Below are 26,901 nucleotides of genomic sequence, written 5' to 3'. Positions count from 1 at the left end.
ACTTTACTTTGTAATAGTGTGTTGTTCTATTGTGAAGAAAAAAAATATGAACAATACGTTAATTTCTTTTGAAGGGTATTGTAAGTAATATGATCTTACCAGACCAGAAGCTGTTTATTCAATAACACAAACCACCAATATGAACACATTATATCACAGTGAACAGGATACATGGTTTCCATTAGAAATATCACCTGCTAAGTTTATTGCCAGGTAATTCGGTTCTGTATGGGCTACTTTATGAGTTGTAAAACCTAGCTGGAAGTTTAAAGGTGTATAGCTCAGTAATTGATTGTAGAGGTGGAGATTAGGATTCCAGGCCTAATCCACAGTGCCAGGTAGTACATGTACTACAACAACAATAACATAGCCGTAAGATAAAGCAGACAGTTAAAAGTCAGATTTCTTTATATACCGAAATGTCAGAAGGCTGTACATACGTTTGTTTTTCATTGTGTTGTTATTGAAGGACCGGCCATTCTTTCTTAATATCAACTGACATATTAACATACAAGGATATACAGTAAAAGTACAGATTGTGACCAATTGGATAAACGTTTTAAACTAGTACACATACACGTGGATCATACCGATATAACCACAGACGTACGGTCTGTGATGAAGTATATTGAGACATTATAAATAAGTAGATCTTAAACTAGACGGCAGAATGACAATCTGTAATGAAATGGATAGAAACTTTTTAAATCCGTAAATCAAATATCAGACTCTCATGCAGAAGTCAAAACGTTATCTGTGAGCTCTTGTCAATGTATGATCCAGTATACGACCACTGACTGAGCAGGGAGTGTAAGAGACATCACCATGGAAACTACCACAACGAATTCGAAAAGAGGACCCCGTGATAAGTCAAACTGGGTTCATTTGCCCAGTATTGACATGGGTTACCGTGGTAAACCAAAAGTCGACTCTCTGTCCAACAACAGGTATCAACCTAAACAGAGCTACAAAGAGATACCCTCATTCCCAGTTATCTGGAAAGGTGAACCAAAGGTGAAGTCCATCGACCCTGACCACATAGAGCGCACTAAAAAGAAGCAATCACCATGGAATAATGACCAGCATACTAAGACCATCATCATTCCGAAAAGTCAAGTCAGTAGAATTAAGCAGAACTGGAAAGATGCTCGAGAAAATACTGAGACTGGAAAACTTGAAATTCCAGTTACACCAAAGAAATTTGTTGGGAAACCCAAGGTTGGATCACTTGAGAACGCTGGATATAAACCAGGTGGTGGGAATGTGGAAATTCCTGATGAGAGACCACAGTGGGATTCAAGCTCAAAGGTTGAATCTCTTCTAAATATGCACTATAGGCCAAAAACTGGATATGTTGAAATTACCAATAAAAAGTTCGACTGGAATGTGGAGGCAAAAGTGGGTTCATTTGATAACATTGGTTACATACCAACAAAGAAACCAAAAAAGGCGATAGATTATCCTTTGAAGTGGCAGGCTTTGTCCAAGGTAGGTTCCCTTAATAACAAAAACTACCAACCTGGGGGAGGAAACGTACAACTGCTGACGGAAAACAAGAAATGGAATGCTCAATCAAAAGTGGGTTCCTTTCAGAACAAGGGGTACCAGCCAGGAGGTGGTAATGTTATGTACGACACAGTGCCTCTTGAATGGACTGCTAAGTCAAAGGTTGGATCGCTGGAGAATAAGGACTTTAAATCAAAGGGAGGCAATAAGGTTTACCATACTGAGGAACTGGTGTGGAATGCCACCGCAAAAGTTGGATCTTTTGCTAACAAACATTTTCAACCTGGAGGAGGAAATGTGGCATACAATACAGAGAAACTAGATTGGACCACTGAATCAAAGGTTGGCTCTCTTGAAAATAAGGACTATAAATCAAAGGGAGGCAATAAGGTTTATCATACTGAAGAACTGGCGTGGAATGCCACCTCAAAAGTTGGATCGCTTGTTAACAAACACTTCCAATCTGGAGGAGGCAATGTGGAATACAACACAGAGAATCTAGAGTGGAAAGCTGAAGCAAAAGTAGATTCACTTAAAAACAAAAACCATCAACCTGGAGGCGGAGGTGTGGAGTATCAGATTGAATCCCTAGACTGGAAAGCTTCCCCTAAAGTTGGGTCACTGGGAAACAAGGACTACATGTCTACAGGTGGAAATGCTGAATATGACACGGAGGTGATTGGTTTGGAATCTGAACCTAAAGTTGGGTCTTCAGTAAACAAACAAGACCAGTTGGAAGGTGTTGATGAAGAAATTCAGGCAGAGGAGCTAAACGGGACGTCGGGGCCAAAGGAAGGCCTGCTACTGAACGAAAACCACCAGGCAAGCTCGGGAAATTCCAAAGAAGAATATGAAAAAATACCACGGAACAATGTTTCAGAAGGTGAATCTTTGGAAACTTACATAAGTCCAGAACCTAAGTACAGGAGAGTGAACTCTCAGAGTGGTGGTGTACAAATTTCATCCAATGAGGAATCGTCCAAACCTTTGACAGAAAACCAGGAGAGGAACCATTAGGCCAGTGTTAACCAGACCACCACACTGGTCAGTCAACATGGACAGGGGACCCAGAGTTCAGACGTTGTGTTCACTCATACAGAGACCGGTAATTAATGTAATCACTTGTCTTGTTTCGGAGAGTAAGTGAAACTAAGGTGTGACTTTTTGGCGGCGTCAAACATTCTCATTTAACTTCACGTTCATAGGCTACTTCGAATTCTCACACAATGTGAAGGTGGTTGGGCATTCATACTCGGATCATAGTCACACTGCATCACATTATATACTGCGGATGCTTAGTGTGGCTTCTATTTCATGGTTCATTGACTTGCTGATGATGAGTTTTCACATTATCTGTGCTTCAAGTGATTTCAAAAACTCGAATTTTGAATGCCTGACTTTTTTCTTGATTTGGTCGTTCTACGGATTGTTTAAGGTAAATAATGCCTCAATGTATGTACATTTGTTTCATAGCATTCCTATTAACCTTACAATAACCATATAATTAATCAAATTCTCTGTTGAAAATGTAAATATGTTAATGGCCTCCACGCTGGTGTAAATTAAGCCTAATGTAAGTGAGTTTAGTATCACCTCGATATATATATATATATGAAAACAAAAGACAAGAGTTTCTTCGACTTTCCTAGCGCTTTCTCCTCTTTAGAGATTCACCAGAGGAACTATATATATATATAACACCTTCATTATATCTTTATTTCCTTATCCATATCTTTGTGCAGTACTCAAATACATTGATTTAATTCACAATTTGGACTTAGTGCAATTTTACTTGTCATTAATTTAACCATTTACAATTTTCTATATATCTTTAAGTCAGCATTCCTCTTAAACACCTGTGCTGATGACCTTACTATAAACCAAACACAGAGTATACCTCTATGTTTGCCTGTGATTCTGTGAAAAAAAATGAAATTGGAATCTATAATATGTCTATTCATTGTTAATTTGCAGTTGTATCTCTTAACATATTTATTTAAACTCACTATTTACTTATCTTTTTAACTTCAACTCAATATTCCTTCTGTATACTTATTCATGTGTTGACAAACCTGCAATAAACTAAACATAGTGTATGTCGGTATGTTTGCTTATAATTATGTCAAGAAAGTATTTTGAATCCATTTTATCTAGGTTATACACGATATAATGTAAATAATTCAAAAGATCGGATTTGACGATAGAAGGCCTCCCCCGGGCATATAGTGACAATTAGTATACAATAAAAATGTTTTGATTCCGTTTTAGTTCAGAAACATATATTTAACACTAGGTACGTCCAGGTAAAATCTGATCGACACACCTGAGATAATCCTGAAAGTTTACCTGTGTAAAAGTGTATAGAAATACTTCGTATAGGTACAAAATATCATGTAAACGTATATACACTGTATGGGTAGGTAACGCCCCAGGGTATGTATGGCCGACACCAGGTATACTCAATCAGGTAAAAAAAACTACTGTAACGTGCCAAGAGATCGTTAGATAACTAATAAGGTCTATATTAGCCCCATGAGACCAGGTAAGGTGATTATAACGACATAAACATTCAGTAAGGCACAATGTACTACCTACACAACATATTGTTTATTTGCTGCAAGTATTCATTTTGTAATCATAGGTAAACATATATCAACATATACTTTATTAGTTTTCTTTTGATAGAACTGTCTTTATCATAAGCTGACTTTCACGAACGATTTTAGTTCATTATACCGATAATTAAGAATTTTGAGTAAATAGTAACCCATTGTGTAACGTTAAGCTGACAGATCTTAAGAAGTTTGTAAACTAATGTGAATTGTACTTACTAGATGATTAAAATGTGTGTAAATACATGTATTACCATCCCAAAAAGACCAGGAACAAAAGAGCACTTCACACAGCAATTATTTAGTGACTCCACTGGATTAGTATGTAAGTAAGGAAAGTGGCCCTGGGTTTAAAACTTATACATGTATAAGATATAATATGGCTTAAATATCTTTCTTTTCGCCTTAAGTACATGTAATTGTGAGTCGTAAATTTACGGTTCAGTAAAATGTCAGAGGGGGAAATAAAGGTTGTTCAGAAACGAAAAATGGATTTTAATCAAATTTGGCTGGTAGCATACTTTGACCAAGGGTTTCATTATTGGTATGCTTGAGGACGTCCCCGTCCTCGGGGAAAAGGGGGTGACGCCAGATAGGGGAGTAAAAGTATACAATTGAAAATCGTGCCCTTACAGAACGGTTGATGGGACTTTAACCTTATCCTGTTTAGAGCATCCTTAGACAAAGGAATTAAATTTTATGTAACTTGAGGGTGAAGCCGTCACATTTGAGAAGAGGAGGAAGGACCCATTAGAGAAAATAAAAGTGAATCTATGAAATCTTACTCTTTCGTTACGGCACCAAGGATTAAGATAAAATTTGATATTGATCATCTTTGTCCCAATAGGACTAAGAGTGATACATGTATCACCATCTAGAGTTTATTTTTGTCCTTGGTTTATTGACTAAGTGGTACATTTTGCCGTTGCATGTTGACACTGTGATATATTTTGCCGTTGCGTGTTGACACGTTGGTACATTTTGACGTTGAGTGTTGACACTGCGATAATTTTGTCGTTGCGTGTTGACACTGTGATACGTGATACATTTTGTCAATGCGTGTTGACACTGTGTTACATTTTTTCCTTGCGTGTTGACACCGTTACACTTTTATTACGCTGTGTGTTGTCGCTGTGATTCATTTTGTCTTTGTGTGTTGTCACTGTGATTCATTTTGTCTTTGTTTTTTGTCACTGTGTTACATTTTTTCCTTGCGTGTTGACACCGTTACACTTTTATTTCGCTGTGTGTTGTCGGTGTGATTCATTTTGTCGTTGTGTGTTGTCACTGAGATTCATTTTGTCTTTGTGTGTTGTCGCTGTGATTCATTTTGTCTTTGTGTGTTGTCACTGTGTTACATTTTGTCTTTGCTTTTTTGTCTTCGTGTGTTGTCACTGTGATACATTTTGACGTTGTTTGTTGTCACTGTGTTACAATTTTGTCTTTTTGTGTTGTCACTGTGATTCATTTTGTCTTTTTGTGTTGTCACTGTGGCACATTTTGTCTTTGTTTTTTGTCACTGTGATTCATTTTGTCTTTGTGTGTTGTCACAGTGATACATTTTGACTTTGTTTGTTGTCACTGATTCATTTTGTCTTTTTGTGTTGTCACTGTGTTACAATTTTGTCTTTTTGTGTTGTCACTGTGGCACATTTTGTCTTTGTTTTTTGTCACTGTGATTCATTTTGTCTTTGTGTGTTGTCACAGTGATACATTTTGAATTTGTTTGTTGTCACTGTGTTACATTTTGTCTTTGTTTTTTGTCACAGTGATTCATTTTGTCTTTGTGTGTTGTCACTGTGTTATATTTGGTCTTTGTTTGTTGTCACTTTGGAACATGTTGTCGTTGTTTGTTGTCACTTTGGAACATGTTGTCGTTGTTTGTTGTCACTTTGGAACATGTTCTCGTTGTTTGTTGGCACTCTAGAATATGCTGTCCTTGCGTTTTGTAAAAGTCATACTATCACAAAAATCTGCATTAATTCAATTACAAACAGTCTAAAGAATTGACATTCTTTTATGAAGTAAATAAGAAAATAGCAATCGAGTATCGTGTTTCTACTTGTTTAATTTCTAATCGTAATGACCCATATTTCAATTCTTGACAGACTAGCGTACATGTCATGAATATCAAATTTAACCCACATGTCACGTTAATATTGATTTCGAAGTCATGCCAACAGCCATGTCTACGCTTAAATGATATAGTATAGGTGATTGGCTCATTCGTAATACATTAAGGGGATGGGGTAGAGGTCGGCTGCTGGTAGGGTTGATAGGGGGGGGGGGGGGGGGGGTTGGGGGGGGGGGGGGGGGGCGTTTAGTTTTTTTATTCATTTTCTTATTATTTGTCATAAATTTTACCTCAATGACAAACTATCAGACAAACTATGATACAAACTTGGTTCCATTCCGTGATAAGAACAAATATAATTCATTTAACATAGTCAACACAACGGGACTATATTTCCAACCCAGACGTCATTTGGTGGACTTGCATGGCGTCATAGCGCGTGTAGGCTGTATTTCCCGAGGAAAAGACAGGTCTACATTAAGAGATTCTACAAGATTTCATTGATGATTTATGTTAGGTACTAACACTGTCCATCACAAATTGGTATAGGGGACAAAGACATCTTACCTGTAGGTATGTAAATGTTTCCTTAAAGTGCGAACAGTTTCATGGTTCAGAGAAATTCATTTTTGGCACACTGCATCTATTAATTTGTGTGTGTCAGTCGGTCATCTTACATATCACCAAAATCTCATATATTGATTTTTCTCCCTATCCCTACTTTGGACTTTGCTAAAAGTCGACATTGTCAAAAATTATCTAAAACAAGTTTGGAAAGAGCAAAAACGTATACTTTATCGAAGAAATTTAAACATTAAGTAGTCTGTACAGCTAACCTGTTAAATGAGTATTTATTTCCGTTAGGAGATGGCAGTCGCAGACTGTGTCTTGGAGAAAGACCTGCTACTACCGATCTGAATGACACTTCAATGAGGTCACATTTCAGAATATCAGCCGACACGAGACCTAACATTTTTAATTAAGGTTTTAGCACTTTCCTGTCAAAATTTCGAATTTGGTGTTTCCTGAACTAGATGTTTCTTAGTGCGGTCAGGTACGGATTGCTTCCGCTAAACAGACAAGTTGTTGTTCCTGCTTCCTTCCTTAGCATTTCTACATGTAACGGGTACATGTATGTCTTTAGTAAGGCCCCTTGGTTATGTGTCTACATGTAACGGGTATGTCTTTAGTAAGGCCCCTTGGTTATGTGTCTACATGTAACGGGTATGTCTTTAGTAAGGCCCCTTGGTTATGTGTCTACATGTAACGGGTATGTCTTTAGTAAGGCCCCTTGGTTATGTGTCTACATGTAACGGGTATGTCTTTAGTAAGGCCCCTTGGTTATGTGTCTACATGTAACGGGTATGTCTTTAGTAAGGCCCCTTGGTTATGTGTCTACATGTAACGGGTATGTCTTTAGTAAGGCCCCTTGGTTATGTGTCTACATGTAACGGGTATGTCTTTAGTAAGGCCCCTTGGTTATGTGTCTACATGTAACGGGTATGTCTTTAGTAAGGCCCCTTGGTTATGTGTCTACATGTAACGGGTATGTCTTTAGTAAGGCCCCTTGGTTATGTGTCTACATGTAACGGGTATGTCTTTAGTAAGGCCCCTTGGTTATGTGTCTACATGTAACGGGTATGTCTTTAGTAAGGTCCCTTGGTTATGTGTCTACATGTAACGGGTATGTCTTTAGTAAGGTCCCTTGGTTATGTGTCTACATGTAACGGGTATGTCTTTAGTAAGGCCCCTTGGTTATGTGTCTACATGTAACGTGTATGTCTTTAGTAAGGCCCCTTGGTATGTGTCTACATGTAACGGGTATGTCTTTAGTAAGGCCCCTTTTTATGTGGCGGTATTACCACTGATCAGGCCTATAATGAGACATTGTCATTGTTATCTTGGTTACAGATGTGCGCACTTGTAGACATTTTCGATTCATTGCAACTCACCATTTGTTGCTCTGTCGGCACGTGATCAACCTTTCAAAGAGGAAGGTAGTGCAATATTGACTTGTGTATTTGTTATATAAAGAGATTTCCTCACTTTCTCAGCTGATGCTGTGGATATAATGCAATGACCAAAGAGTTTTTAAGGCAGTTTATGTATTCCTTTCACACACTAAAGGAGTGTTAAATAAATATTCTATATATAAAAATGTACCTCATAATTCTCAGCAGGTAATGTCTATTTCAATACGATTCTTTTTAAGCTATAGTGTGGTCCTAAATTTCCTTCAGCGATTAATGTTTGATCTATATGTGTTGTTTAATCAGAAATAGAAACATGTCACACATGTTTAGAAACAGTTTCTGTTATATCAATATTTATGTATCTAAATAGATGCATACACGTTTACCTTTTGTCAACTAGATGCACTGCATACCGAAGTGTTAGCTGTTACGCGATAATATAAGATGGTTATCAGATGTTATTTGGTGTTGCCGATATGTAAATTGAATCAATATTGATGTACTTAGGACGTAAGGTGTCTCTATGAAAACGAATTGTTGGCGTGTTAAAATATGTATTATTTATATTATGATTTGAACTTTTTTAACACTGTGCCGAATTCATGTCGAATACTGATGCGGTTATTCAGAAGATACAGGTAAATGTATGTATAAATATAGCTTACAGAACAAAGGTCAAAAGGATATGATACAAGTTAAACGATCGCATCATAAAGTGAGAACAGTTTTTACACCGTGCCGAATTTTTATCAAATAATGATGCAGGTATTGATAACTAGATAGATACATTGTATATAACCGGATAATGACCAAAGCTGAAGTTTTTTTAATAGATTTCACATTCAACGTAAAAGCATCGATTGCATCAGATAGTAAGAACACCTCTGAGAAGGTTTTTCTGATAACTTGAAGATATAATGTAAATGCGTCGATTACATCAGATAGCATTTTTAGTTACCCTGTGATTGTCGACCAGATATTGTTACCCCATCGGGTTACAAATGAAATTGCTCACCCATTATCGTAACAGAAAAGCTTAAATCGTATCAAATGTACACAAGAGAAGCTTCACATACTGTTTAACCCTCTATAACGCTATGATACACTTTATATATTTGTGTTTTTCCTATTTCATGTTATTTGGCATGTCATGAAAGTCTGTTGCCGTGACCTTTTATAAAGAAACGATGTACACATGTATCTTGATATTTGCATAAAGATGACAATGCTTTGAATGTATATCAATTGTTTATTAGTTGATATAAACAATGTTTTTTTTGGATTTTGTATTTCGACAAGGTTAAAGCTTAAATAAATAATCATATTCCTTTAAAAAAAGGAGATAAGTCTTAATAGATTCAATCCAAGTATTGAATGAAAGTTGAAATCTTTGTATTCCACATCACTTCTGTGAGGCGTTAATTAATGCCAATTACATAATGTAATATTGATATTGTTTATCGTTAATGTGGAGTGCACTGTATAAATACTCACCGGATCGTGTCAAGCACACTTACATGTCATTGTGGTATATTTGTCAATAGGTAGGAAATGTTTCCTGTTTGGGATAGGTCCATAACTATCTGCTTGGCAACTGGATAAAATTTGTGGTCATATTTGAATCAAATTACAATAACTGAACACTTAACGTAAGTCGTTTGTTTGTTACTAGGAAAGTTGTTACAGTATTCTATCGGTTAACCTCTCGATTGTACAACTTATCAAAGCTGGGAAACGTAATACAAGGCGGTGAAGTAGACGGACCTGTATTTCAATAATGAACAAAGACATGTTGCTTGAGATGTCGTAAACTACAATGGCATGAACTACGACGATATCTTCCACTGTTGGAGATATAAATGTACAATTCCATTAAGTGTAACATGAGCATACAGCCGTAAAAATGGAAACTATAAATAAACCATGTCTATGGTAGGGTAACCATCTTCCCTGCCAGGATCAAATATCAGTGATCCACTTTTACTTCCGGGTACATGACATGGAACTGTGTGCATGAAAGAAAATAAATGAAATATACATCAGTACTCAATTGAAGTAATACATATAGATATCATCTACTATTCAGATAAACCTATTACGATCAGTATCTTACTCACTCCAAATATTGCAAAAAACACCATTGTCCACCTTGGCTAAAAAAGGACTTCGTTCATCAACTAACTTCAATCATGTCGCTGACGACTAGCGGGCACGAGCGATTTGTTGGAAGCTGTTATAAATGGGAAGATACACTGAGTAAATGTAGTGCGGAGTATATATGTATTATTCATTGTCAGCAGTTAGAGTATGTCTCCTGGGATTAGATTCGCCCCAGCCAGCCTACAGCAGGGTGACACATCGGCCCGGATACATACAGGGAGAGGAGCATGATAGATCGATAGGTAGAATTAATAAACAGTGCTCTGTTATGAGGCAGGGATCACCTTGATGTCTGCTGCCGTCTTACATCGTACTACCGAGGCGGACGCTGATGGGTTAAATGTCACTCCAAGGTAAGACCTGGTCTAAAAACGAAACATCTATCATTCTACTTCATTATGCGTTTCATTTATTGATATTTTATCTACGTAACACGTTGAAGACATACAACATGCTATCGTCCACAACTATATTTAATATTTTTGAAGACGTATTGTGCATGTATATTATACATGTACTTATGTATACATATATGTTATGGTTTGGTTTCATATAATTAGTCATAAGCTATAAGCTATTGTTGAAATGTGTTCGTATGTTATATAGAATTAATCAATATGCTTGTTCTGTGCTATAACACCCTACTTATCGACATTCATATACAGACATACACTAATGGAGACAAGCAGGGATGCTCACATAGTTATAAAGTTATTGATAATGATTTTAACACACAAGTTTAAATTCTTGTTGAAGTTTTTTCTTCGGTCGCTCCACTGCGCCAACCGACAACCCTTTACATATTTAGAGTAGCCTTATTTAAGCCACCTTTTCACGTGATAGTACATACAGATTGTGAGGTTATACCTGTGAGTGCTCGAGATTGTATAGCCATCTGATTGTTATGGGTCCGTATTTCAATCAGCTAATTTCAATGCCATACAAATTGAATTTCAGTGCGGAGAAATAATATTCAACACACAGATTCTATTGTACTCTTCTATTGGGACTAGGTGAGCAACAAAGGTAAGGTGTCTTAAGGATACGCGTAGATTACGCTTTCCGCGGGTCCACCCCTCCGACCCTGCAGATCATAGTCTACTGTTACTAAATGGGGTTTGTGCTACAAAGGAGTCATGCTATGAAATAATAACGAAAATGTGGATACAGTAGCACAAGCCGATATTTTGTCCATTCCCTACAAAACTACAATCATTACATTGTACTTCAATTTTGCAATCTTATCATTACTTGAAAAGAATGCGCTCATGTCAGAAAATAAAAATGTCCTCCAACTTTAATATTCAAATCATTATTAACATGTAAATATGCAAAAGTGTGAGTCTCATCAGCAATATATGTATAGGATGTTTTGATATCTTTGTTACATGGTTGATGCGGTTATTGGCCTCGTGATGTTATACACATACTTTTGGTGATATGGGTATTAGCCTCATGATGTTATACACATACTTTTGGTGATATGGTTATTGGCCTCGTGATGTTATACACATACTTTTGGTGATATGGGTATTGGCCTCATGATGTTATAAACAAATGTTGATACGGGTATTGGCCTCATGATGTTATAAACAGATGCTGAGACGAGTATTGGCCTCATGATGTTATAAACAGATGTTGAGACGAGTATTGGCCTCATGATGTTATAAACAGATGTTGATACGGGTATTGGCCTCGTGAGGTTATAAACAAATGTTGATACGGGTATTGACCTCATGATGTTATAAACAAATGTTGATACGGGTATTGGCCTCATGATGTTATAAACAAATGTTGATACGGTTATTGGCCTGATGATGTAATAAACAAATGTTGATACGGGTATTGGCCTCATGATGTTATAAAGAGATGTTGATACGGGTATTGGCCTCATGATGTTATAAAGAGATGTTGATAGGGGTATTGGCCTCATGATGTTATAAACAGATGTTGGTACGGGTATTGATCTCATTATGTCATAAACAGATGTTGATACGGTTATTGGCCTCATGATGTTATAAATCGATGTTGAAACGGGTATTGGCCTCGTGATGTTATAAATAGATGTTGATATGGGTATTGGCCTCATGATGCTATAAACAGATGTTGAGACGGGTATTGACCTCGTGATGTCATAAATAGATGTTGATACGGTTATTGGCCTCATGATGTTATCAACAGATGTTGATACGGTTATTAGCCTCATGATGTTATAAATAGATGTTGATACGATTATTGGCCTCGTGATGTCATAAACAGATGTTGATACGGTTATTAGCCTCATGATGTTATAAACAGATGTTGATACGGGTATTGGCCTGATGATGTTATGAACAGATGTTGGTACGGGTATTGGCCTCATGATGTTATAAACAGATGTTGATACGGTTATTAGCCTCATGATGTTATAAACAGATGTTGATACGGGTATTGGCATCGTGATGTCATAAACAGATGTTGATACGGTTATTGGCCTGATGATGTTATAAACAAATGTTGATACGTTCATCGGCCTCATGATGTTATAAATAGATGTTGATACGGGTATTGGCCTCATGATGTTAGAAACAAATGTTGATACGTTCATTGGCCTCATGATGTTATAAACGGATGTTGATACGGTTATTGGCCTCATGATGTTATAAATAGATGTTGAGACGGGTATTGGCCTCATGATGTTATAAACAAATGCTGATACGTTCATCGGCCTCATGATGTTATAAATAGATGTTGATACGGGTATTGGCCTCATGATGTTATAAACAAATGTTGATACGTTCATTGGCCTCATGATGTTATAATCAGATATTGATTCGTGTATTGGCCTCATGATGTTATAAACAGATGTTGATACGGTTATTGGCCTCATGATGTTATAAATAGATGTTGATACGGTTATTGGCCTCATGATGTTATAAACAGATATTGATTCGGGTATTGGCCTCCTGATGTTATAAATAGATGTTGATACGGGTATTGGCCTCATGATGTTATAAATAGATGTTGATACGGGTATTGGCCTCGTTATGTCAAAAATAGATGTTGATATGGGTATTGGCCTCATGATGTTATAAACAGATGTTGATACTGTTATTGGCCTCATGATGTTATAAAGAGATGTTGATACGGTTATTGGCCTCATGATGTTATAAATAGATGTTTATACGGTTATTAACCCCATGATGTTATAAACAGATGTTGATTCAGGTATTGGCCTCGTGATGTCAAAAATAGATGTTGATATGGGTATTGGCCTCGTGATGTCAAAAAAAGATGTTGATATGGGTATTGGCCTCATGATGTTATAAACAGATGTTGATACGGGCATTGGCGTCATGATGTTATAAATAGATGTTGATACTGTTATTGGCCTCATGATGTTATAAAGAGATGTTGATACGGTTATTGGCCTCATGATGTTATAAATAGATGTTCATACGGTTATTAACCTCATGATGTTATAAACAGATGTTGATTCAGGTATTGGCCTCGTGATGTCATACATAGATGTTGATAAGGGTATTGGCCTCGTGATATCATAAATAGATGTTGATACGGTTATTGGCCTCATGATGTTATAAATAGATGTTTATACGGTTATTAACCCCATGATGTTATAAACAGATGTTGATTCAGGTATTGGCCTCGTGATGGGTATTGGCCTCATGATGTTATAAAGAGATGTTGATACGGTTATTGGCCTCATGATGTTATAAACAGATGTTGAGACGGGTATTGGCCTCATGATGTTATAAATAGATGTTGATACGGTTATTGGTCTCGTGATGTCATAAATAGATGTTGATACGGGTATTGGCCTCATGATGTTATAAACAGATGTTGATGCGGTTATTGGCCTCATGATGTTATAAACAGATGTTGGTACGGGAATTGGCCTCATTATGTCATAACCAGATGTTGATACGGATATTGCCTCATGATGTTATAAACAGATGTTGATACGGGTATTGGGCTCATGATGTTATAAACAGATGTTGATACGGGAATTGGCCTCGTGATGTCATAAACAGATGTTGAAACGGGTATTGGCCTCATGATGTTATAAACAGATGTTGATACGGGTATTGGCCTCACGATGCTGCAAACAGATGTTTCACTTATGGTAAGTATGTTTTTATATCGTTTATTACAGTCGATACATTTTATACTATATATTCTGTATATTGCACTTATATTTTTCTCACTAAATCGGCAAGAATGTTTGTTTTTGATTTAATGTTTACTTACAAGGTGCCATTGGTGTACCTTTGCGTTTTGTTGTCACAAACCCGGTTTGAACCAAGGTTTACTCACCAAGTGTCATTGATGTAACTTTACGTTTTTCTGTTACTTACCTGGTTTTACCCAAGGTTTACTTACCAAGTGTCATTGATTTGCGTTGCGTTTTATTGTTACAAACCCGGTATAGACCCAAGGTTTTACAATGTGTCATTGATCTACCTTTGCGTTTTGTTGTCACTAACCCAGTTTTACCCAAGATTTACTAACCAAGTGTTATTTATGTACCTTTGTGTTTTGTTGTCCCAAACCCGGTTTGACCCAATTTACTTACCAGGTGTCATTGATGTACACCTTTGCGTTTTGTTTTCACTAATCCAGTTTGACCCAAGGTTAACATACAAAATGTCATTGATGTACCTTTGCGTTTTGTTGTCACTAATCCAGTTTGACTCAAGGTTAACTTACAAACGTCATTGATGTACCTTTGCGTTTTGTTGTCACAAACCCGGTTTGACCCAAATTACTTACCAGGTGCCATTGGTGTACCTTTGCGTTTTGTTGTCACAAACCCGGTTTGAACCAAGATTTACTAACCAAGTGTCATTGATGTACCTTTACGTTTTGTTGTCACTAACCCGGTTTAGACCCAAGGTTTACTTACAATGTGTCATTGCTGTACCTTTACGTTTTGTTGTCACTAACCCGGTTTTGACCCAAATTTTAACTTGAATGAATTTGCCTTTGTGATTTGTTGTCACAAACCGAGTTTAGACCCAAGGTGTACTTCTGTACTCTGTAATAACAGTAATAGGCAATAATTACACAGCATATTCAGATAATTTGCAAATTAAATATACATCACATTATGTTGAAACAATTATAAAAGAACATAAAACAAAAGGGTGTCCAAGCTTCAATATAGGTACATACTTTATTACAGGTACATACTTTATTACAGGTACATACTTTATAACAGGTACATACTTTATTACAGGTACATACTTTATTACAGGTACATACTGTATTACAGGTACATACTTTAATACAATACAGGTACATACTTTATTACAGGTACATATTATATTATAGGTACATACTTTAATACAGGTACATACTTTAATACAGGTACATACTTTGTTACAGGTACATACTTTATTACAGGTACATACTTTATTATGGGTAAATACTTTATTACAGGTACATCCTTTATTACAGGAACATACATGTACTTAAATAAGTTACATACTTTAATGCAATACAGGTACATACTTTAATACAGGTACATACTTTATTACAGGTACATACTTTATTACAGGTACAAACTTTATTACAGGTACATACTTTATTATAGGTACATACTTTAATACAGGTACATACTTTAATACAGGTACATACTTTGTTACAGGTACATACTTTATTACAGGTACATACTTTATTATGGGTAAATACTTTATTACAGGTACATCCTTTATTACAGGAACATACATGTACTTAAATAAGTTACATACTTTAATGCAATACAGGTACATACTTTAATACAGGTACATACTTTATTACAGGTACATACTTTATTACAGGTAATACTTTATTATAGGTACATACTTTAATACAGGTACATACTTTATTATAGGTACATACTTTATTACAGGAACATACTTTATCATAGGTACATACTTTAATACAGGTACATACTTTAATACAGGTACATACTTTATTACAAGTACATACTTTATTACAGGTACATACTTTAATACAGGTACATACTTTGTTACAGGTACATACTTTATTATAGGTACATACTTTATTATAGGTACATACTTTAATACAGGTACACACTTTATTATAGGTACATACTTTATTACAGGAACATACTTTATCACAGGTACATACTTTATTACAGGTACATACTTTATTACAATTTGGACAAGATAACCCGTCCATTTACTTATTAAGAACGCTCATATTTTGACACTCAAAATGAGACATTTTCGGATCAGCATGAATTTCATAGATTATTACGTCACAAATGAATGATATCACTGACATTTAAAATGCATTCTCTAATTGACGCCATTTTTACCTGATGTTGAAGAACATGGTATGTTGTAATTAGCTACTAACAAAGGTATTTTACCGAACGTTTGTAAAGTTGCACGGTACACTGATTTTGATATAAAGATTGTAACTGACGTCACTAGCTCACTACAATGTATGAGATCAGTGAAAAACGTAGGATGCCCGGATGGCCCGTAAATAACTAATAATAATTTGACACCATATACGTATACACAATAATAAATACGATACCAAGAACATTATAAGTTATCTCTGGGTTAGGAGGGGTCTACGGGCTCATAGACCCCGCCTGTTTTTTATAGACCCCGAGCCGAAGGCGAGGAGCCAAAAAAACCTTAAGGGGTCTATGAGCCCGTAGACACCTCCTAACCCAGAGATAACGAATGTGTCACCCTGACAATCGTTTATTACTCTTTTTCTTCATAGTTATAAGTCACTTCGTGAGTTTGAGTTGTACTTGACTGCTACCAAAATAGCCCCTACCGGACACTTTTTCGGCAATATTTCTGAGAATACACAACCATCTTTGTAATAGCATTGCCTGTTTCGTTTGCTGTCAATTTAATAGGCTAACTCATACTGTGAATGATTGGCACACTTTGAACGCTTGTGTGTGTGTCGGACGCCATCTTTGTTGCTATGAAGAGAGATTCTAGTTTGAGTTATCTCCCCTCGCACGTGCTTTTATAGACCCCGGCAGAGCGGGGTCTATAGAAATATAGACCCCGGCAAGATATCCAATCAGAAAGAGTGTTACAAATTAGAAGGGTGACAAATATATATACAAGGATTGCTTAACATTTTAACGAGTCAATTATTTACATCAGAATGTGAATTCACTTGTAATGTTTGTACGTCGTACCTAATTGGTATTTACATGTTTGCTTCGAATACATAATTACCGTGAGATATATCGACTGCTGATCGACAAACTTAAGACACACGATTTTGAGAGATGCAGATTTATTGGGATTCTCACATGATCTCATCTCTCGAACGATAAGGGTGCATGTTTTGATCTGTTTATTAGTGAGTATTTCGTTTCGCTATCACTTCCACTTTTATTTATTTGAAGACGTCACATGACGGGTTTGTTGATGAAGCTGAGAAACAATGACTCTTTCAGGACATCTGGTCCGATACTTCTTGGACAGTTTAAAGGATTTCTGCGTAAATAAAACGTTTCCTTAAGTTTTGAGCTTCAATTAGTTTTAAAACTATTGTTTGGACATGGATTTTATTGTGTTGATTCAGCTTGTGAGTACATGTAATCATATGTTTATCCTCTTACAGAAAAAAAGATTCTCTGACCTCTGAAATTGCTGAAGGTCAAAGGTCACAAAAAATCGTTATACATATACTGTATTGAAAATGAATACCTGTAAAAATTATCGGCGACACGTATGTCCTTGCGAACTATGCTCATACTTAAATGGATTCAACCAAATATTATTCCGGTAGCATAATCCATTCAAGGCTACATGAAAGACTTTCTAATATAGCATTAGGTATAGATAACGTATGTGAACATTAATCTACCCTTACGGGCGAATTGTCATACATCAAAATATACAGAGATACGTATCGCGATTTGCTTTCCTTATTGTTAAATTCAAAAGCAGCCACATGTCACATTCTGTACATCCATGGTCACGTTAGTGTGAAGGTCATACAAGACTGGCTATAGAGTACTCAAATATCTAGTTTTGTTCTTCCTACAGTGTAGTGACGTAGTCCGTGCATGCGGATACTATATGCCAGGGGAGGATTAAGGCCACTTCTGGACATTAAACCGGCGTGTGTTACTAGTAAGTATACATTACATTACGTGAGGTTATAACTGATTTTGTGAATGTTTTGTTGATTTTTACCGTCAACCCCCTTAACCGTCTTATATAAAGAACCGTTGGTACTTCCGAAGGGTTCTCTCCAAATGCTTTATACATATGTATTTTATTTCATTTTACTTACAAATATACAACTCTTATATGACAAGGACAAGCAATGCGTTTACGTAGGCTACCTGCAAATGAACAACATATATACAAGTTTATGGTAAGATCTTATTTGGATATTCGGCACAAATCGAACAAAATCCCCCTGCACAGCGGTTTTAAATGCTGAGATCAAGACTTTAGCTTTTCTGAGCAAAATTCTTGAGGTCCTAGCCGGCAGAGGATATATTTGATTTCTTAAAAGTACGTTTTCTTTCATCTACATACTGCTTCAATCGTTTCAATGGTATATCGTGGGAAGCCTACTGGTATTAGCATAATAAATGTAGGTACGCATGCTTACATCCTGCTTTTAGAATGTATGTCAAGGTGAGTAACCTCGTACTTAAGTGAGGTAGACCTAAATCTTTCCTCTTTATGTCGTCATTTACCGACTGTGTCACTTTTAATTCAGCACGTTTCGCTACGCTATTGTATATATCTGTAATATAAGTATGATACAATACATGTAAGCTCACGTCTTGTAAATGTGTTTATATATCATTGTCAATCTATTACCAAGTCTTACAAAACGTGTTTCCTGATATTGATGATATGTGTACGTCATTACATGTTGCAAGATATGCGAGACCACTCAGTATTTGATTTCATACATTTGTAAAGTACAAATCAGATCATGCATAAGTCCAAAACCTACATTTCATCCCCACCAGACAGCTCAGTGAGAATATACGAATATACTACCACTATTGAGACAAGCACGGGTACGACTAAATTTAATTAATTAAAAAAATATATGTTAGGGTAAATTTACAAAATACGTCTGTTATAATGTAACACGAGTACCCGTCCAGGTCTTAATAATACTAGCCAAAAGAACATTATTTGTTTTGAATTAAAGTTGATGCCAACAAAAAAGAACTCAGTACTGTTAGTAAATTGAACATGATAGGGATTGTTTAGTCTTAATGTATAAAAGATGTGTTATCCCATTTATACGTGTTTTATTAGCCAATTTCAATCAAAGATCCTGTTCAAATATTTTGTCAAGTAGATATACAAATTTTCCGGTTGAATGAAAACGACTCGATAATATAAACATCGTTCCGGTTGAGTGGATATCAATATGCTGCAATTGCGCCTCATGCTGTTACATTTATATAAGCATAATGGAAGTTTAGCCAGGGGCAAACGTATGTATATAAAGACACTGTAATGAAAGTGTACCTTTAATTTAGAATAGAATGGATTTTATTCTGTTGGAGATAAAGAGCACTTAGTGACCTTATAGGCATCACTTGTTACTAACAGTGTACTAGATTGAGCACTTTATATACTGCTACCACACATGTAGCACTCAAAGACTAGGTGTAAAAATGCCGACACACTCGTCAGAACACATTTATACCGTCTGATATATGTTGAAGTAAACCGGTAGCTGTATTTTTAACCCTGCTAGTATTATATCCCCTTAGGGATGAACAAATAAGGGTATTTGTATTTCTGACAAAATTTGAAATGTAATATAATATCTAACTCTTATGTGCCAATGAGTATGATAAATTGAAAGTATAACAAAACTAACTAAAGAACTATAAAGGTTTACCAAAAAGTTCAACTTAATCACTAGACTGAAAAATACTTAAATATCAATAAGGCTTAAAACATTCTCAAGTTAGAAAACCCTTTTTTTTTATTTACTTTCATTGCTTTGATAAAGATCAAAAGGGTTTGCTGGTTATTTCTGCAAAATTGTAATAAATGCATGTTTTTAAATTTTAAATGTCACAGCCGTTTGTCAATTCTACAATACCTACCTACAGTAACAATATTGATGGCGTACTATTAACTTGCTTGCTGCCAACCTTGATCTGTACTGTTGTCTGTACCAGCTGTCGCCGAAGTCTTCGCCGACATATTGATTCCCTCTATTGTTTATGATATCCACGTATAACACATCGATCGCTATCCTGGCCTTGTATATGAATTGCAGCTATAGCAATACAATTTGTTTTATAGCGTCTTTTTATATTCTTAAATTACATACATTTGAATTATTAGCATACTCTGAAATTAAATTGATCCTAGCTCTGTGTTCCTAGCAGCTCTGAATAGAAATAGCTATGAAACTCATGACGTATATCATTTGATGTCTTATGCGTTTTGTTATTTTAAACAAATTTGTTATTGTTTCAGCGTTGAACAAAGATACAATAAATAACACATCAATGGAATGTCAAAAACAAATTTTTGAGGTGTTCACATATGTTTTTTCTCATTTGAGACATTATTGCAACGAGAGTACTACAGAAGGCCGACACAGATGTGTGATGAAGTGTAACACGCTTTGACATACGTATCTACAAAATGTATTGTTAAAGGTTTAATAATCTGTGTGTGAAAATAGCTGAGGTCAAGAGATGTTTTAGTAGACAATATTTGGGTTCAACTACTTAGCAATAAAACGTCAGGAAATGTTCTCCTCGTCGGGATCGTAAACACAAGTAGAATGGGATCTGTGAATCTTTGATAGTATATAAGACAATTAATACAGTTAGCCTACATCCACACCTAGTATTTAATAATATCCAGGTAAGTAATATTACAAATCACAAACATCTAGGGGTTTATTTAAAAGAACAAGGTAGCTGGACACATCATATACACTTTATTTTTGAAAAGGCATCTAAAAGAGTAAATGTCCTAAGAATGTTAAAATATAAAATTTGTAGAAAGGCACTTGAAATATTGTATACTACACTTATCAGACCTATTCTAGAGTATGCTAGTGCTATATGGGATAACTGTACAAGACAAGAAAAAAATCTCTTGAAATCTATCCAGCTTGATGTTATTAGGATAATTACTGGTCTAAGAAAAGGCACTAGCCATTGCATATTATATAAAGGAATAGGGTGGGAAAGTTTACAGAATAGGAGGGATAAATATAAACACATATTCTTCTATAAAATAACAAACAAAATAACCCCAAATTATCTACCTGAGATTATTCAACCATATGTATTAAACCCAGAAGAAAATACACACAATCTTTGGCACTCAAGAATTTGCTTCTTCCTAGAACCACGCTATATGCTAATAAGAGTTTTTCCCCCAGTTTGATGAACATATTGAACAGTGCAACTAATAACTTTACTAATAATACTAATCTTACTACTTTAAAAGGGAAATACTAAAGACAATTGTAGGGGACACAGAACAATATGTATGTACACCTGTATTTAAATACTCTGGTTCCGAAAAAGTAATATCCTAATGTGTCAATTAAGAAATGGTGCTAGTCAACTTAATTATGATCTGTTTAAAGATCACTTGAAAAATAGTCCGAACTGTCCTTGTTGTCACGCAATTGAAAACTCTTACCATTTCTTTTTTGAATGTCCTCTCTATACAGATGCACTACAAACTCTTATGCAGGATCTTATATTAAATGATGTAGATTTCCATAATGCAATATCTTTAAAAAATACTATTCTAAACGGTAACACTAGTAATAGTGATTTACAGAACAACCACTTGATGGAGTGTGTACATAAACACATTAATGCTACAGGACGGTTCAAATAGATTAAACTAGATCAAATATACAAGCTGTGTGTGGTTGATGTATTGTTTGTATTCTGTAATTTAAGTTCATTATTTCTGTTGATAGTGGATAATATATATATATATTTACATATAATATTCCAAGGTTGTTTGATCACCGGGCAACACATGTCCAGGGACTTTATGTGGTAAATGTAAATCAAAAGTTATAATTTATTTAATTATTGAAAAACTAGTAATTTATTATAAAATACCAAAATGTAATATATTTGTATCCTTTGAACTAGTGTATTTTGTTATCATATGTAATGCCCAACTGCAGATTAATTTAAAATTAAATATAAACTACATTAAATAAACCAACAAACCCATGCCAGTAGATACAAATGTGGTGTTAGAGTTTATGAGTGTGTGTTAGAGATTTTCGTGTGTTCTTATATAATTAGTTATGTTTTCTTTTTGTGTTTTCATTTTTTTCCGTTTTCTTTAAGTTCATTTTCTATTTGATTTTCCAACTCATCTCAAGACATGTCTACTTCTAATAAGTCCTGGTACATTTCTTTATCAGCATACATGCATGTATCAGTTTTGCTTTATTTCATGTTGCCGTTGCAAAATTTTAGTGGCTCAAGGTCAAACCGTATACCATATATTTAATTCGATTTGGAATACTGTGTATATCCATAACGGTACATTTAGTTCGTCTTGACATACATTTCACAACTATATTAAATATCAATATCGCAAAGTGTCTAATGTTTTTTTTTTTATTTTATTTTTATTTTTTTTATCTTAAGTCCATGTATCACATGAAATAATATAATTTTGTAGAGACATGAAAATAATAATCCAGCCTAATTATTGTATATTACCTCGCAATAAATGTACCCAAGTGTCATGAGATTAGTTGAAATATAATGTATGTATGTAAATATTGTATTCAATGTCTTCAACTATCAAAAGTGTGCTGGAAAGCCATGGAGAGAGCTTATAAAGGCAAAGCCTGTTGCTCAATCATTTTGTTAAATCAATAAAATATATTTGAAATGAAACCTAATAATCTCATATCGGTAAACCAATAAACTTGGACTGCCTAATATTGTCATACCACAGCGCGGCGTGTTTCCATCTTGCTACATGTCCCGGAAATGAGGCCCAGTACAGGGTAATCCACCTGGAGGCGCGGCAAAGGGAGTGTATGCATATATGTATGTAAGGATAATTTGTACGGTAACTTTGAATGTAAGTTTGTAAGTAAAAATGTTAAATAAGGCAGTGAAAAAATAAAGAAATAATAATATAATTACTAGTAAGTATGAAAGAAAGTATGACAGCCCTCTTGTATGAGGACACATGATTGTGAAGATGCTGATCCCGGGGCTCCCCAACCTCGGCAGTATCCTAAATGTGCTGGGGAAGTAAAATGTTTGAAAAACCCCCAAAAAACCCAATAAACTATTTCGAAGTTTACTGTGACAATAACTTATTTTGAAACCAGTCCATTGAAACTAACATATTCTAAATCACTCAGATTCTGTAATCAATATTTCTTGTTATAAGTCCAATATGAAAAGTAATACGTTTAGTCCAAGTCAATAATATCAACCATATGTACAAACCATCCGTCTGACAAAGGAGATAAATGTAGTATGGTTCGTATCTTCAATACAAGCATTGTCTGAGCTCAACAAGAGGTACGTTCACTTTCCAAATGCAAATTACTGGATATCGACCTTGCCGAAAAGCATTAAGATGTAAACACACGAGACAGGGATGGCATCCTCTAAGTTACAGGAGTAATGCTCGCGTACGTTCTATGCAGGGGACGTAAGAGAATGTAGGAATGTAGGTTTAACATAGATACATGTATTGTAACCAAAATGCAATATTGAAGACAGGATTACCACAAAAGGGATCGTATTACTTCATTTAACAGCACAGAAAGAATTTACATACATAATAATAACGATATATAACATTTGATATAATGCCCTTTCTAGCTAGAATAAGCCACTCTAAAGCGCTTTACAGTTCATAGATATACATCGATCAATACAATTTAAAAGGAATTTACAGGAGATGCCATAGCAGACGCTAACTACTAGTCCTATGCCACCTAGCTAAAATCTTCATATGTGTGTATGTCTGCGTGTGTGCCGGATATGTATTGTGATCTTCTTGTAGTGGGACCGTGCTTCCAACGGTATCATATATAGTGCCACCTCACTTTAATGCTACAGCACAGATACCGCAACATCCACCCCAGACCATTTTATACCCCACCTGTGTTGTTGGAGTTGTGTGTGTCATTACATGACAATATGGTAAGAAAACAAATAGGTTTTCCTATGGAGATATATAATGTTAGAATGTTTAAGTGTCACGGTATGTAAGAACATACTTAAATGTGCATTTAGTGCATATATCCTATGTCAAATTTTTAGTCATTTAAATAGTAATTGCTAGGACAGTTACCGTATATTTCACTTTATTATCATACTTTGCCGCTTTGATTGCCATGTTGTGTAATTTAACACCTGAATACACAAACGCTTTACTGATTATTTGTTTGAAGAAGCTGACAAAGTGGATAGTGTAATAAAGTTATTGATTTGGTTTTTCAGATTAAATGTCCTAAGGTCATTTGAATACGTTTGAGGAAGAGAACATGTATGTTAATGTAATTAAATCCGTGTGATAGCGCGGATCTGATGCCGACTTAATAGTGCTATCTCACTGAAATACAAAGCCGAACGCACTCTTTAAGTATTCCGTCCGGTCACATTATACTGACAACGGGTTAATGAGTTGTTGTGACTACCCTTCATTCTGCTGGTTTATCAGTCCTATCCATCTTGGACAAAGGTTCGACACTAAGGCCAAATGTCAGATATTGCCTAGCCAGATACTAGGAATCACATAAGCAGTTTGGAAATATAAATATCCCAAATGTTGTAATGGGTGCAGCAGATTACTTTTTGTTTTGTTTCTTCAGAGTATCCATTGCAGGAGAGACAAAAGAAAAACCCCGATCATGCAGGGGGCCAATCTCACACAAAAACATATCATTGGTTATTATTCACAACTCTGAGATAATATTTTGAAATATTGATAAGTATACAGTTTCTTGTAAACAGAAGTGTAGTTGACACGAAACCAGTGTGGAACTTACAGTATAAATCAATGATCATAATTTTGTTTACCACTGTGACTCGATTTATGTCAATGCATGTTGGTTTTACCTGATCCTCCTTGAAAACAATATACAGACGACGTTTTCATTCTATTTACCTCTGAGTTGATATAACTCCCAGGGGTTATTGTCTGTATTCAGATGTTATTTTGTGATTATGCGTCATGAAGAAAGGACACGGACAATACACATGTCTTTATTGCAAGGGTTCATTATGCATAGCTTAACTTCCCTCAATTGAAAGTGTTAACATCTAAAAGTGTTCAAACCAAGTCAATGCTATTCCAAAACAATTGTCCAGATTCATGCAAAATCACACTAGTTTGGAAGATCACGTGTTTGCTTATGAATCAATCAAAATTTATTTATACGCCTAACGTGATGTGTCGCTTAACTTTTGTTTTATAGCGCAAACATTTTGCTAAACAAATGCTGTTAATTTAATGCACTAGATGCTACGACTAGTGCTAAATAGTATTGTGGACCTATCGTTTTGTACGTAATACACACTGTAGCTAATGAGACTTGCATCCATTGACGACGTCCGCTTCATACATAACACTATAGACTGGCATGCATGTTATTGTTTACTCAAATGGAATTTACAGCAATTGCACCAAGCAAGACAATCAATCCTTAATAAACACTACAATGCCTATTATCATAATATTGCATGCTTTCATAAAGACAATTAAAATGCTGCTCTGTACCTTCAATTCAAACACGACATGTCATATAGTGTAAAAAGGAATTCATAATGATTGTGGTTGCATTTCACTAATAAAAAATAAACCGTCATCGTTATTTTCGCTATCAAAGGAGTTCCAACCTTTCTACTGTTATTCCGTCTTTGCGATTGCAGAGTTTTGTGCTCTTCTGAGCAGGTATTAATTGTTACGTCATTTGTTTGTGAGAGCAATGTCATACATTTTTGAGAAAAAGGCGTAATTTTCTCACACAAACCAATGGCGTAACAATCAATACCTGCTCACAAGAGCAGACAACTCTGCACTACGCAAAGACGGAGTAAGGATAACTAAAAATCAAATTAAAGAAAGGAAAATACATGGTTGTTTTTTTTCTGCCTGCTACTTACGACTTTTAAGTGACTTATGTAGACATGTTTAAAACAACTAAATGTTGCATAGCCTTTGAAATGTGGACTGATTTTTAAATTATGCCGAAAATTGTCATATTTCAAACAAAATTGTGACGAGATAGTTATCACGTCAATAGGTTACTCAGCTTTTTATTGCGTTAATTTTCAGATCGGATATCGATCAATGGCAATAAATCAATCGTATCTCCAAGAAATTGACATGTGTAATATTCGTGGTTTATTCTCATCTCACCCCTATGACCCGTAGTTCGTGTATGTGTCAATATAACTAGATGTATTCGGGCAAGCTGTTAAAATGTCCCTAAATTTTTATATTGCTCATTTGCACATGATTAGTTTTTCTCTTGCGTAATATTTCGATTTTTCTCCGGAACGCTGACATTTAGTGGACAAAAGTTGTCGCCGTTTCCTGCAAAATAAACG

General features: G+C 35.4%; 2 protein-coding genes across 3 annotated transcripts in view; both read left to right on the top strand.

Annotated features, from left to right (window-relative positions):
- Positions 1–395: 395 nt before the first annotated feature.
- Positions 396–3,764, top strand: LOC110459289. Its single transcript, XM_021511475.1, has one exon. It carries the CDS (start codon positions 826–828, stop codon positions 2,521–2,523), a length of 1,698 nt encoding a protein of 565 aa, XP_021367150.1. The 5' UTR covers positions 396–825; the 3' UTR covers positions 2,524–3,764.
- Positions 3,765–10,242: 6,478 nt separating this feature from the next.
- The window catches only part of LOC110459248 (putative sodium-coupled neutral amino acid transporter 11), a 113,316-nt gene continuing 96,657 nt past the window's right edge, over positions 10,243–26,901 (top strand). Inside the window, exons 1-2 of one of the 2 annotated variants that reach the window (XM_021511434.1) lie at positions 10,243–10,678; positions 18,365–18,451. The gene's annotated coding sequence lies outside the window, so the exon portion shown is untranslated. The remainder of the gene's footprint in view (positions 10,679–18,364; positions 18,452–26,901) is intronic. The other variant, XM_021511451.1, reaches the window with a different exon arrangement.

Source organism: Mizuhopecten yessoensis, unplaced genomic scaffold (assembly GCF_002113885.1).
Source record: "Mizuhopecten yessoensis strain PY_sf001 unplaced genomic scaffold, ASM211388v2 scaffold1313, whole genome shotgun sequence".
In the NCBI taxonomy this organism is placed as follows: Eukaryota; Metazoa; Mollusca; class Bivalvia; order Pectinida; family Pectinidae; genus Mizuhopecten; species Mizuhopecten yessoensis.
Note: the sequence above shows the minus strand (reverse complement) of the source record. Positions and strands in the feature narration are given on the sequence as shown.